The sequence below is a fragment of the Vicia villosa genome, linkage group LG4 (assembly GCF_029867415.1).
Source record: "Vicia villosa cultivar HV-30 ecotype Madison, WI linkage group LG4, Vvil1.0, whole genome shotgun sequence".
NCBI classification, from domain to species: domain Eukaryota; kingdom Viridiplantae; phylum Streptophyta; class Magnoliopsida; order Fabales; family Fabaceae; genus Vicia; species Vicia villosa.
This window is the reverse complement of record NC_081183.1, coordinates 92,353,698-92,368,466: the sequence shown is the minus strand read 5'-3', so window position 1 is coordinate 92,368,466 and position 14,769 is coordinate 92,353,698. Positions and strand designations below refer to the sequence as shown.

At 32.2% G+C, this 14,769-nt stretch overlaps 1 protein-coding gene across 1 annotated transcript; it reads right to left on the bottom strand.

The window, feature by feature from the left end:
- Positions 1-13,321: 13,321 nt before the first annotated feature.
- On the bottom strand, positions 13,322-14,491 carry LOC131597524 (uncharacterized). Its single transcript, XM_058870216.1, has 2 exons — positions 14,300-14,491; positions 13,322-13,861 (listed from the first exon to the last, which is right to left on the bottom strand). Exons 1-2 carry the CDS (start codon positions 14,489-14,491, stop codon positions 13,322-13,324), a joined length of 732 nt encoding a protein of 243 aa, XP_058726199.1.
- Positions 14,492-14,769: the final 278 nt, after the last annotated feature.

Here is a 14,769-nt window from a genome sequence, read left to right as displayed (position 1 = left end):
ATATGGAATATGGAAACTAAAACATAATGGATGAGAAATTGAATGTTACTTTTATTTGAAACAGTTTTGATTGCTAATGAATAGCCTTAAACATTAAAAAAAAATAATAATGGTGAGAAATTGGACGTTACTTTTTGTTTTGAAACAATTTTGATTGTTAATGAATAGCCTTAAACATTAAAAAAGAAAAAAAAACATATAAATAAGAAGTTGAAAGTTGGATTTAATATGATGCTAATTAATGATTGTTAATCATTAATCCACAGTATTTTTAGAAAATATTCTACCTTTTTTTAGATAATACTCTACTGTTTTAACAAATTATAAAAAAATTGATTTTTAATACTCTTTTTTTTTTCTTTATTTCAATAGATACAAATTATTAACTAAATTACTTATAAATATTTTATTTTTAATTTAAATAAAACATTATTAATCATATATAACAATACTTTAAATTTTTTAACAAATTAATAAAATATAAACTCATAAAAGATAAAATCAAATTATACACCAGTGTTTTAACAAAATATATTTAGTAATAAAAAAATAAAAATGTGGAGAATTTGAAAAAAAAAAGTGATAATCATATATAACAATACTTTAAATTTTTTAACAAATTAATAACATATAAACTCATAAAAGATAAAAGGGAAATGATGGTTAGTACGAATCACAATTCGTTTACCCAGTACGACTAGGTGTATTCCACCTAATTCATAGTTTACAATATTTTATTTTTAAATTATTAGATATTGGTAATAAAAGGAGCGTAGCCACGTCCTTATTCGTTGTTTTCGACGAATAAATTCTCGTACCATATAGCAAAGCCCTTGATAAAATCAAATTATACACCAGTGTTTTAACAAAATATATTTAGTAATAAAAAAATAAAAATGTGGAGAATTTGAAAAAAAAAAGTGATATAAAAAATTGATTTTTAATACTCATAATTTTTTTCTTTATTTCAATAGATACAAATTATTAAATAAATTACTTATAAATATTATTAATCATATATAAAAATACTTTAATTTCAAAATATAATTCAAAATATATTATACATATAGTTAAATATTGTGATAGTAAGAATCAATTAATTTATTAAATATAATTCAAAGAATGGTTATAAATAATGACAATTTTAATTAATATGGGAAATTCTAAGAGGTTGACATGTCAGCATTAGTATTATATTATAATGACACATCATCATTAGGTTTAGGGTTGTTACCAAAGGTTGTCAGCATGACATCCTTACATTTAGATTAAGTAGATCTCTACGCCACTTATAATAATTATTTATAATAGTGTCATTTTTAATTATATTACATAACTTATACTCTCACACTTAAATTTTTTAACATTGTTTCTATTTGTTTTTTTTACATTGGATACTAGAGATATTGTGGCGAGTACAATTTATATACGAAATTTTTTTGATTTTTATTATTTAAGTAGTTAATTTTATTTATATACTAAAAATGTTATAATATAGTAATTAATATTTATTAAAAAAATGTCTACACCATTTATAAGATTTAGTTATAATGTTTTCATTTTTAATTATGATACATAAATCATACTCTTAGACTTAAATTTTTTAACATTGTTTCTTTTTTTGACATTGGATAATGGATACTAAAGAAATGATTGTCGAATACAATTTATACACTGAAAAAATATTGGGTTTTATTATTTAAGTAGTTAATTAATTTTATTTATATACTAAAAATGTTATGATTTAGTAATTAATATTTATTATTAAAACTATATAGGATATTTGGAGACAATTTTTAAACTTGAGAAAATCAATTACCAACAAAATTAAAATTCTACTCATTTAATTTAGCCTTAAATGCACGTTTGGTCCCTGTAAATTAGTGAGTTTTTGATTTTTGTCTTTGTTTGTTCTATTTGAGTCTCTATATTTCACTTTTGAATTCATTTTAGTCCCTAAAATCAAAATCTGCAGGAAAATCCGCAGGAAACCTATAAATTTTCTTACAGATTTTGACTTTAGAGACTGAACCTCGAAAAAAAAAAGGTAAGATATAGGGACTCAAACCAATAAAAAAAACTTACAAGGACAGAAATAAAAAACTCACTAACTTAAAGGGATTACAAGTACATTTAAACCTTTAATTTATTACTCTAACATTGTCACGCGTCCTTTTTAAGGGTCTTATACATTAAAAAATTTCCTCACTTATACATTAAAATAGTTTAACACTAGTGATAGTATTTATTAAAAAAAATCTCTACACAACTTAGTTATAGTAATTCATTTTTCATTATATTACATAATACAATACGTTTTCTCACACTTAAATTTTTTTAACATTGCCTTTTTTTACATTGAAAATTAAAGAAATTATTGACGAGTACAATTTATATAGAGTGGTTTTAATTATATTTAAGTTGTTAATTTTATTTATATAATAAAAATATTATAATATATTAAACAATATTTATTATAAAAATTAGGGTTAAATAAGTTTTTGTCCCTATAAATATTATAGTTTTTATTTTTAGTCCCTCCCTGCCTTTAGGCAACGTTTTTTACAAAAAAAAAAAACGTTGCAAAAATCAACTAAAACCGTTGTCAAAATTCAGGAGGGACTAAAAATGAAATTATAATATTTATAGGGACCAAAAACTTATTTAACCTTAAAAGATTAATTAAATTTATATTAAGTTTTTGATACCGTAGACATTTTCATAATTATTTTTAAACACTAACTACAAATTTTTTTAACATTTATAGCTCAAATTCTTCCGGACGATTGTAAAATAACTATGAGGACAACTTCTCTACCCATCACAAAAAGTTGGGTAGTGTACATTCCACCAATCACATTGCATCATTTAATTTTGTCTTATTTAATTAATTATTAAATAGTATAATTTTTTATTGTTTCCAAAATATTTTACATTAAAGGTAGCTCTACCCAATTTTTTGTGTTAGGTAGATAAAAAATCACCAATAACTATTAGTTACTTTTTAATTATTTAAAAAATTAAGTTATTCCATTAAAAAATTTAATAACTTCACATAAAATTTTAAAATTTACTTTTTTTTCCTTTTTGAAAATGAGTACAACTCATATTTTCAAGTAGCACTAAAAATTAGTACTTCGTTTATTAAAAGTTCTCATTGTGTTACACATTTTGCTTTTCTATTCTCATCAAAATAAAATATATAATAGATGTTTTTTTAATTTTTTAATTTAAAATAATACAAATAAAAATAATACAAATATGTTTCACATTAAGTATAAAAGTATCTTTTATATGATAACAAATGTTGATTATTGATTAATTAAATTTTGTATTTTTTAAGTCAAAACTAATATTGAATTTAAATATTTTTTAATAGTATCAACATAAAAATGATAACAATTTTACTATAATAATCATAATTGTTTTTTATTTTATGACATAATTTTATTTTAGTAAAAACTCACTTAAATATAATTTAGAAGGTACAATCTATATACATGATAAATCTTTTGTCACAAATCAATTTGTTCAATTTTTTCTTTTAAATAAAAATGAGAATATTTAACATACACAACTCATAGGTTTTATAAAATAAACTAATTACAAATTTTTCATATAATTCTTTTGGAAATGAATAACTAGAGAGCATATAAAAATGAACGTATGGCAAAAATATGTCATTAATTTATTAGTTGAAATATACTTTTTTTGTAATACCATCAAAAATTAGTGGAGACCAATTATAATTTAATAATTAAAATTAATTAAAAACATTATTTATTAAATTACTAGTATAAATTGAAAACTATTATATTATACTATCTTTAACTTTTTACAATTTCTCACGTCATTTTTTCAGAAATGAATCAACTAAGAAATTATTGGAATAAAAAAATTTATAAATTGAAAACTATATATTTTTTTGGAAATAAGAACTTTATTGATCCAAAAAACGATGAAGTACAAAGCGATCTCACGATCCAACAAGCAAGGAAGACAAGGCCTAACAAAACCCTTGATAACCATAAGGGAGACTATGTGTGATTTTAACTTCTTACAAAACCAGCCTCTAAAAACAATTTTCTCAATAATCTCATTAATAGTGTGATTTTGGTTACTAGCCTTTCCAAAAACAGTCCTATTTTTATGATGCCAAACTCCATAGACTGTTTCCACAATTGCCAATTTAAACAACTTAGCCCTCCATCCTTTTCCTTTCCCCATATTGATAATCCAAGCCAAATCATCCTCCCATTGCTTCGGGCTGTGAGCAATATGCAGCCAGTTTAAGATGGCTTTCCAGATACTTTTAGTTTCCTCACACTCAAAGAAAAGGTGATTATCCGTTTCTTCCTTATCACAGAAACTGCACATAATATTATCAATGAAACCAAATCGATGCAATCTACTTTTCGTGGCAAGTCTTCTATGGCAAAGTAACCAGAAAATAAAAACAGCACAAGGCCTAGCTGGATTATACATACAGAGCTTACTCCAAAGAAGGCTTGGGCCAGAACTGATAGCTTGGTAAACTACTCCACAAGAAATTTTTTTCTTCAGACACATATCAGTCCACAAATTTTGATGAGAATTGGCTAATTCTCGCATACTTAAGATGTCCTTCATGATCCAAGTATTTGTGGTTTTTGGCTGCACCTAAAAAATGTTACGGTTTTTCAGGAAGTACGAATGCACCCATTTCACCCATAAGCTCTCCGATTTATTGCAGATATTCCAGAGAAGTTTCAGCATAGCACAAGAATTCCAGGTCCTCGGCTCGATTACCCCCTAGCCCTCCATATTTCAGAGGCTTACGAATCGTCGACCAAGCTACAAGGCTCTTCCTACTGATTGTATCCTTGCCAGTCCAAAGAAAAGACCTACAAATTGCATCAATCTTACTAATAACAGCTTTTGGAAGAGGAAAACACATCATCCAATAGTTGGCTAAAGCAAAGGATATACTTTTAATCAATTGCAATCTCCCAGCATAGGTCAAGAGCTTAGCCGTCCAAGTGTGAGTTCTATGAACAATTTTGTCAATCAGCCCCGTATAATGGTGGATAGAGAGCTTCTTACAAGTGATTGGCACACCAAGATATTTGAAGGGCAAGGATCCTTCTTGGAAGCCAGCTAGCCTAAGCAGATTAACTTTCATCTCAGGATGTAACACCCTTCTAAACCCCGCGGCAAATTAAATAAATATATCAGAGTAAAAACATAAACACAAGGGTGCCACAATTATTTAAAATAAATAAACCAATCATGGTCAAGTCATGCTTCATTAGGAAACGATTTACCAAAAACACAATCATGTTTATCACAGCGGAATAAGAAACATCGTCAATATAACCAAATGGAAATATAATCCAACACCAAATAAAATAGGGTAATCTCATAAATCTCTATAACTATCGTCCCCCAGTGTTACAAGATCAGAGCATGACCGACACGACCCAACATAACGGATAAACTCTACGAGTCATCCTCACCGAACACTAATGCCGCTACTCCTCAATCTGAAAATGACAACATGTAAGGGTGAGTCTCATTTGCGGTTAGTAAATATTATGCAATTCATAAGCAACAAGCATCATAATATACCGTTCACCCAATTATACATATTCAGATTCACATATATTATTCATCAATTCACACAATAATAGATTACAACACATAACACAGAAATCCATACAATCATGTTATGACAAAATGCATCTGACACAACTGACACTATGCATGTGGTACCAATAAACCGTGGAATCAATCCACCTAACCGATCTACACCTCATCGAGATGCGGCCCACCGACACAATTTCCTCACAATGGGAAATATGTCCACCAACGATCCAAACATCACCGGGATCCATCATCAAATGCATATGAATGAATGAAACACACATAACATACTTAAAAACATCACCGAATCACGATGAACAACTCATCTCAATACCACATTACCGAATAAGTATGTACATGTTTTCAACATCATTCAAATAGTCATGCATTCATCACAATCATAGTAATAATCACAACCAGTTTATCATCACATCAATTACATTGTCACACCTGTCTCATATGCACTGATCAGTGGTTCTTACACGTTTATTTACCGTTGATTTTAGTCGTCTTTGCTTTATATTGTCAAGTGTTTTACTTCATTCTTCTACATTTTATGCTTTGGTTGTGTATTGTACTGTTTGCAGGGTCAAAGGAATAAATCGAGACAAATCAATGCAAAAAAGTACAAAAAGGGGAGTTTCGAAGGAAGTGAAAAATCATTCTACATGAAGTTTGACATGACCACTTGTGTCACCTAAAACTGGCCGTGTTAGGATGAAGCGTGGCCAAGAAAATTCAACAGAGATGAAAGTCAGGGGCTGATATGGCCCGTGTTAGCAAGTGTGAGATCTGGAAATTTTCAGCATGTTTCTCATCGTGACAGGCGTGTAGTATTTTGATCATAACTAGAGCTTCGTAACTCGGAATGTTGCGGTTCCGGTGGCAAAATTTCATTAACAAAAAGGGCTACAACTTTGATGTTGAAGTCAAAGCCAAATTCTGATGTTTAGGGCTGACACGGGCCGTGTTACATGACACGGGCACCCGTGTCAGGAGGCCTGGGAGAAAAAAAATCAACTTTTAAGTAACAGAAGTCTGACAAGGGTGCCCGTGTTGTCTGACACGGCCCGTGTCAGCATGTGACGCTGATTTTATGATTTTTTTCATATTTTTTCCATGGGTTAAGCTGTGAGGGCATTTTGGGTACTTCCAACCAACCTAAGTGAGTCTGTACTATTTAGAAGAGTTTTAACGATGAATTAGTGGACTTTTTGGGAGAAGAGAAGACACGATTGAAGATTGGAGAAAACAAGGGGTTGGGAGAGAAGAAGATTTTCATGAACGGAAGCAATTGAAGATCAACTTTCATCTCAATTCTTGTAATGTCTCTATTTTATATTTTGTTTTCTTTGAATGATATGAGTAGCTAAACCCCCCAATGCTAGGGGGTGTTCCTGATTGGATCATGTGATGACTCTGAATTCCTAATTTCCTCAATTTCATGTTGTATCATTCAATTTGATTGTACAATGTTTTTATGCTTTTTTTTGTCGGACAAACAAGGATTGATTTACGGTTAACGATTTGCTGGACCGCGGTTGTTAAGGTTTTTGTACGATTAGATTATAGTAGATATCACCTAGGAATAGGGATACCCTATAGTTACCGGTTAACTCTTGATAAAACAATTGCTTGATTTCATAATAAATCTATAAGGAATTAGGATTCAGGTTGAATGTTCAAAGGTTTTCCCGCTAAGGAATTAGGGGAAAATATCCTAAAGGGCTGGTAATTGAATAGTATGAACTTGTTGAGGAGATCTAAATCCAAGGTTATTACAGGAACAATCACACACTTTACCCTAGCATAATACTCATATTTTTCAAAAAGCCAATTTACTTTTCTACTTATGTTAATTATTGTTTAGTCACAATTTGTAAACACAACCCCAACATTAGTTTTTGTTTAATTGAACTACAATTTGAACTCGATATTACTACGCAGTCCTTGAGATCAATATTCGAGGATTTCCCCATTATTACTACATAGGCAAAATAGTACACTTGCTATTTTACCGATCATGCACACAATGTTCAATTCTCATCAAGTAATTAAATCAGGTTTTAAATAAATAAAGTCGACTACTGCCCATATTCATCATTCATCATGTAAAACATTTAATTACTTGCACAACGCCCAAAACGGTACTAAGAAAGGATTCACGGATCAAAAGATACGTCATTTTAAAGTTTTAGAAAAATTCCCGCACAGCAAGGTTCGCTCAGCGACGCAAGGCAGAAGCGAATTCCTTCAGACCTCCGCTAAGCGGACCTCTAGCGATGTTAGACAGAATCTAACCTGGTCAGGTCCTCCGCTCAACGGACCTGCAATTTTACCAATTCTCAGGTCTGCGACAGACCTGCGATTTCACACCCTTTTCACCCAAAAACGATTCCAGACATCATATACAGGCATACAAACATCATACATTCAATCATACACCACAAAACATCATTTAAACTCATTATTAACCAAATAGTTCACACAATTTTCATCAATTCAATCCAAATTATAACACCCTAACCTTACAATCCCAATGTCTAATTGAACCAAACCATACATCAATCTACCTATTACCTAAGACCACATAAGAGATACTAAAAGGAAGAGTCCCCCCTTAACTCGATGAATTTCTTGAATGCTCTCCTTCCGGTTTCACGTTCTTTCCTCTTTCTCTTCTCTTGCCCTTTTCATGTGTTCTTCCTCTTTCTTTTCTCTTGGTTCTTTTCTTATTTTATGAAAAATAAAATAAAATGAACACCACTTAGTAAAAAGGCCTAACCAAATAGCACCCCTCTTTTACTAACATCACACCATAAGCCCAATAGCTCTTATTCCATCATTTTCTAATTAAATCCAAATAAAATACTAAAATTCCAATTATTTAATTTAAATCCAAATTAAATTAATAAACTGAAATTATGGGGTGTTACACAGGACACACCGCACCAAAGTACATGTTGCTCTTATTCTTGTTAACCTGCATACCTGTGGAGTTCAAGAATTTATAGAAGGCTGCTAACAGAAGTTTCACAAAAGTGGTGTCACCTCTAGATAAAAGCAAAACATCATCAGCAAACATCATATTAGTAAGTCTGAGTTTAGCACATTTTGAATGATGTTTGAATCTAGGATCAACTTGCATATTATGAAGGCATCTATGGAGGTATTCCATGAGGATAGCAAAAAGGTAAGGGGAAATAGGGTCCCCTTGCCTAATTCCTCTCTTGGAAATTAGAAGATTAGATAGAGCTCCATTTATATTAAATCTGTATGAGACAGTAGTAAGGCTTTGCAGAATCCAATTGATGAATTTGTTTGGAATACCTAGTTCTTGCATAATAGTATCAAGAGCTTGCCAATCAATCATGTTGTAGGCCTTCTGTAGGTCAACCTGAAGCATACATCTAGGGGGTCCCTGCTTACAATTATACCCTTTTAGGAGCTCATAAGCCAGGAGGATATGGTTATGGATCTGTTGGCCAGGTATGAAAGCTGCCAGATTAGAGCTCACAATGCTACCAATTACCTGACTCAGCCTAGCAGTCAAGATCCTAGAGATTATCTTATAAACAGTAGAACAGACGGAGATAGGTTTGAAATCCCTAACATACTTGGCAGAATTGCTTTTGGGAATAAGGGAAACCAAGGTACAATTGAAGACTATGTAAATTTTACCTTTGTTGAAGTATTCCTGGATAGCAGCAATTAAGTCCATCTTGATGGTGTTCCAACTAGCTTTAAAGAATTTTGCTGTGTAACCATCTATCCCAGGGGCAGAGTTATCAGCAATACCTTTTAGAGCAATGAGAATCTCATCTTCAGTGACTTGCTTAACCAGCTCAATCCTTTGATCTCTATTCAATTGAGATCCTCTTCTCAAGGCATCAGTATCAACACAGTCTAGGGAAAGCTCCCTAAATCCCATGAGCTTACCATAGAAGTCCAAGACTTCCCCCTCAATGTCCTCTTGAGCAGTAATAATTTGACCATTCTCCTTGTGCAGCATGGTGAGACTTTTTGATGACTATTTCATTTTGACTGAGGAATGAAGATAAGAGTTATTAACATCCCCATCTTTAAGCCATTTAATTTTTGCTCTTTGCTGTAAGATACTGTCATCAGTTTCATGCCATTTAATAAGCTCATCTGTAATACGGTGAACTGACTTTTTATCAATCGAAATGTCGCGGTAAGCAAGAGTCGCCACCGACTTTTATTTTATCCAAACTAAATCAGAAAGGCAAAAAGAAACAGAAAAAACCTTTTAAAGAAAATCTGAGTTCGGGGGGTAATTTATGCAAAGGGAAGGTGTAAGGCACCCTTTGCATCCATGGTTTTCCATGGGCTCTTAATTGCTTTGCTTGCTCGTTTGTTTAGAAAATGTAGATGAAAGAGATAGGGACTTTAGCTCGTAAATGAGCGTTGCCCTTTTTGAAGAATTTTGAGAAAGAATATAATGAAGGTTTGAGCATTGCAAGGCAATTAGGGGCAATTACCTTAAACTCAGATGATAGGTCTCTTTTTAGCCTTTCAGAATGAAAGGGTCTATCCTTGCCATAAGAGGGCAAGAAGCCTTTCGTTTGGAGGTTGAAGGGTCATCGAAGCATCCTTTGCCATAAGACTGTCCCATGCCATAGAAGGGCATGTAGTCTAAGGCAAGGATCAGAATAAGCCATTTCGTAGGCAGCCAGAAGATACCTCAGCCTTTTTTCGTAGGCAACTTCCGAGGGTCGAGGTCATTTGTGTATCGAAGGCAGCATCATTTAGGGTCGTGACCTTTTTATCGAGGCAACATGGCTGAGGTATCCTCGTATTCGAGGGACTTGGCTTATTCTGCAAAAAACACAAAGGCAACAGGCAGCAGGCAACAGGCAACAGGCAACAAGGCAACAGAGAGGATTACCCAAAAGCGTGCGTGTGTGCACCAATCATGTGATTATATTCAATTATATTATCTTGTAAATTAATGAGGCTAATTCAATTTAATAGTTGTCACTCCCTATTTTACTAACCACGCAGATAATATAAGACAAGAACAACAATAATATGGGGGAGGGGACAATGAAACCAGCGGATCCCTTAATAGGGTTTGACATAAGTAATAATTAAACAGAAAGAATAAAAGATTAGAGCTTAGGGTTACCAACGACGTAGCTTTGGCAATTGATAAACCCTGAAGATTGGAAAAGGAAGAGTAAACAAAAGAAGGGGGTGAGTGCATAATCCATTCGGAGGCAAACGAAATTAACCCAAAAAAAAAAAGATAAAGAAATTAATAAATAAATATATAAACAATAGATACTTGGCTTCAATTGACGAAGGTTGATAGGCATAGGTTTGCCTCGAGCCTTAAGCATTGACCCTGACCATCGGAGAATTGGCAAAGAAAAAGGAAAGGAATGAGGGTAGGAGAAATTCTATGTGCGAGGAAATTAAACCCTAATTAAAATAAAAGGTAAATAATATTAATAAAAAAAAGGTTTAGAACTTAGCTTCGTTCTTTTGACGTGGCGCGTAGTCGGGGCGTATTTGAAAAGCAATCCTAAAAAAAATGAACGGTAAACAAATATCTCAGTGTAGGGCAAATCCTCGTAAATCCTAACTAGGGTACAAGTTAACTATGGTTGGTTTTCAACCCACTTAATTAAATTGGTGAGAATAAGATTTCAATTAAAATAGTTTAACCCTAATATGGTTTTTAGTCAATTAATAAAAATAAAAAATTTATAATTAATTAAAGTAAATTAAACAATTTAAATTAATTTCAAATCAAGTAAAAATATTAAATAAATAAAAAATATTTTAATTTTTAATGTCTTTTATGAAAAGGAAATTTTTAAAGAAAGAGGTTTTTTTTTATTTTTAAAAAGAATATTAAAAAAACAAACAATACATAAAATAGAAAAAACAGATTATATGATAAAAGTAAAAGAACTCAGCTTTTATTCAGTGTGGACTGCCTGTGAGGGTGCATGGTGCGCATCATGCTTCCTGGGCGTTAGATCATTATTTGGGACGATCAAGTGGTTATCCGTTGAGGGCACACGATAGACCCTCGCACGATCATCGCGTAGAATCTGCAGTGAAAAGGTCATTTGAAATAGAAAATTAAAACCAAAACGTCGTCGGGCTGGATCGAACCAGCGTCCTCATGACGAATGCATCAAACGCGTCCCTTCTCTTCCACTGAGCCACTTGTGGTTCGCTGAAAACAAATTAACACATAAACAAAATATATTGAAAATAAACGGTTTAAAACAGCAATTGCGCGCCCATGAGGAGTCTTCTTCTTCGTTCACTTTTCCAGAATATATGAATACTTTTACCTACGGTTGCATGTTTGTAGCCATAGCCCTGCGACAATAAATCTCACACAATACACCATATGAATTCAAAGTAAAGGCGTGAATCAATCAAACAACAGTATCTAAAACCATAAAATCCATTGATTTCGTCCAATTTGGACTCGATTCGGAATTCCCAATTTGAGCTCAAAAAACCTAACAATGGCAACCTGTTAAATCAGCATCCAAACTCGAAACTACCGACCCAGAACTCATTTACACATCCATACGAACACAAACATATGAGTAAAACAGGAGTATGATGCGCAAATGGCTATAATCGAATTGAAATTAATTTGAACAAACCGTGAGTGCAAGGTGTTGGTTCTGGATGCGCGGGACTCCTGAGAATGACTGGAATCGCTTCTTGAATCTCCAAGGATCGCTTTTAAACCTTCAAGAGTCTTTAATTCTCCTCCAATTCGGAAAACCTATTTTGAGTTTCTTCTTGAATTGGTTTGAACTTTTACGATGCTCTGGGCAGCCAATCCTTATAAATTCCTCCTCATCATTATGATTTTGTTGTGAATATATAGGCAAGTGTTTTTAGGTTGTGAATATATAGGCAAGTGTTTTTAGGTCAGTATTTGTGAGATCAATCTTGTGATTATGGTAGAGAGATTTGATTTGCAAATCACATGAAAGCTTTCCAATTTTAACCAAGATTCCATAGAGATTTATGATTCACACGACTTGTTGCTTGTTTTGGATCTCAAATACAACTTGAACCTAGCCCATGTATTTTCATTAACTTGATTTGTTGTATTTTATTTTAATTAAATTTGAATTAAATTAAATTAATCCAACAATAAAATAAATGACAACAAGGCATGTAAATGGGCTTTGGAACTCCTTGGCAATATTAAGAATATGTTTGAATCAAAGAAACATAGGCCCATTTGAAGAATTTCCAAGTTTAGTCCATATTTTCTTCATGCATTTTATTTAAAATTTTTGATTAAATTGATTTTTTTTAATGAATCAAAAATTCATATAAAATCAAATAATAATCAATAATTTGTGGCATCGGATATGGACCCTATTGGTAACTTGTGAACCAAGATTAAAAAAATATTGGGCTCCTTTGAGGCATATGGGAGGTTATGAGGTCCACTTGAATTGTCAGAACTCGATTTTTCTTGAAGAGAAACAAAAAAACCTAGTTTGAGGGTTGTTGTTGAGCTTGAGTATAAAATGGGGTGGGCAAATTTTGGGGTATGACATCATCATTGTAATGTTTAACAGCAGCAATCTTCTCACTATTCCATCTGTCAGCCATGAGATCCTCTTGAGCTTTCCCAAGACTTTCTCTAGCTTGAATGATCCTTTGTCTGGCAGAAAGTAATGGCTTATTCAGCTTGTATAATTCCTTTTGAAGTTTCTTCAATTGGCTCATTCCAATTGGTATGCACAATCTGGCTATACAACTCAGTATCTGTTAAACAGTTAAGGAATTTAAATCTTTTGTGTCTAGTTTGAGGGGTATCTTGATGCTGCAAAAAAAGCAATGAGTGGTCAGAGACATTTGGTGGTAAGATTTGAAGAGAATAATCCATATGGTCCTGGAACCAATCTGTATTCCCCAAGATCTTGTCTATTCTTGAATATATAGTCCCTATGTGATGCTTGTTAGACCAAGTATAATAATCTCCATTGCTAGGCATTTCAGTTAGATTGTTGTTCTTCATCATTTCCTCTAGATCCTTAAATCCTGATTCATGGACATCCTTCCCACCTATCCTGTCTTGGGAACACAGGACATTATTAAAGTCACCTGCCAGAATCCAAGGCCCTTGAATGTTGAGACTATCCAAGTCTTTCCATAAGACTTTCCTCTGCTCAAGTTTATTCAAGCCATAAATTGCAGTAAGCCAGTACATAAAAGCACCCTGTTTATTACATAAATTGAAAACTATTATATTATACTATCTTTAAATTTTATACTTTATCTTTAATCAATTAGTATAAACTATATAAAATTAAGGGTTAAATATGTTTTTTGTCCTTATAAATATCTCAAATTTTATTTTTAGTTCCTATTAAAAAATTGACATATTTTAGTACCTACAAAATTTTTTATACATGCAATTTTAGTCCCTACTATTTTTTAAAATTTTAAAAATTATTTAATTACCTTTTAATTTTTAAAAATTAAAGAATAATTTTTAAAAATTACTACTATGCAAAGTGATGTACAGCTCAATCAGGTTCAGAGGAAGAGCTTAGTGGAACCCATAACTGATGGTGAAATTTGTAAAGCTCTTAAAAGCATTTCTGACCTAAAGGCCCACGGTGTTGGGAACCTATAACTGAGACATGTGGAACACATCAGGAAGATTAGCAAGCAACATTGGAAACGCAATCTGATAAGCCACTTCACCTACTCTCTTCAAAATCTCATAAGGACAAATAAAACGCGGTGTCAACTTACGCGGCTTCAGCGCTCGACCAACACCCATTAAAGGAATAACTCTAAGAAACACATGATCTCTAACCTCAAACTCAAGTGTTTTCCTCATCTTATCATGATAACACTTCTGACGACTCTGAGAAGCCTTCATCTTCTCCTGAATCATATTAATCTTATCCGTAGTCTTCTGAACTATCTAAGCTCCAACCACATCACTTTCTCTCGACTCGTACCAAAACAAAGGCGTCCTGCACCTTCTACCATACAAATCCTTGAACAGTGCTATTCCAATTCTTGAATGGAAACTGTTGTTATAAGTTAATTCAATTAAAGGAAAATAACTATTCCAAACACCTCCTTGTTCCAATACACAAGCTCTCAAAAGAT

Excerpts from the sequence above, each read along its gene's own strand:
- LOC131597524 (XM_058870216.1), bottom strand. The coding sequence starts at position 14,491 with ATGAGGAAAACACTTGAGTTTGAGGTTAGAGATCATGTGTTTCTTAGA. Across the intron at positions 13,862-14,299 it reads TGCTTGCTAATCTTCCTGAT|GGTGCTTTTATGTACTGGCT; the intron begins GTGTTCCACATG and ends TGTAATAAACAG.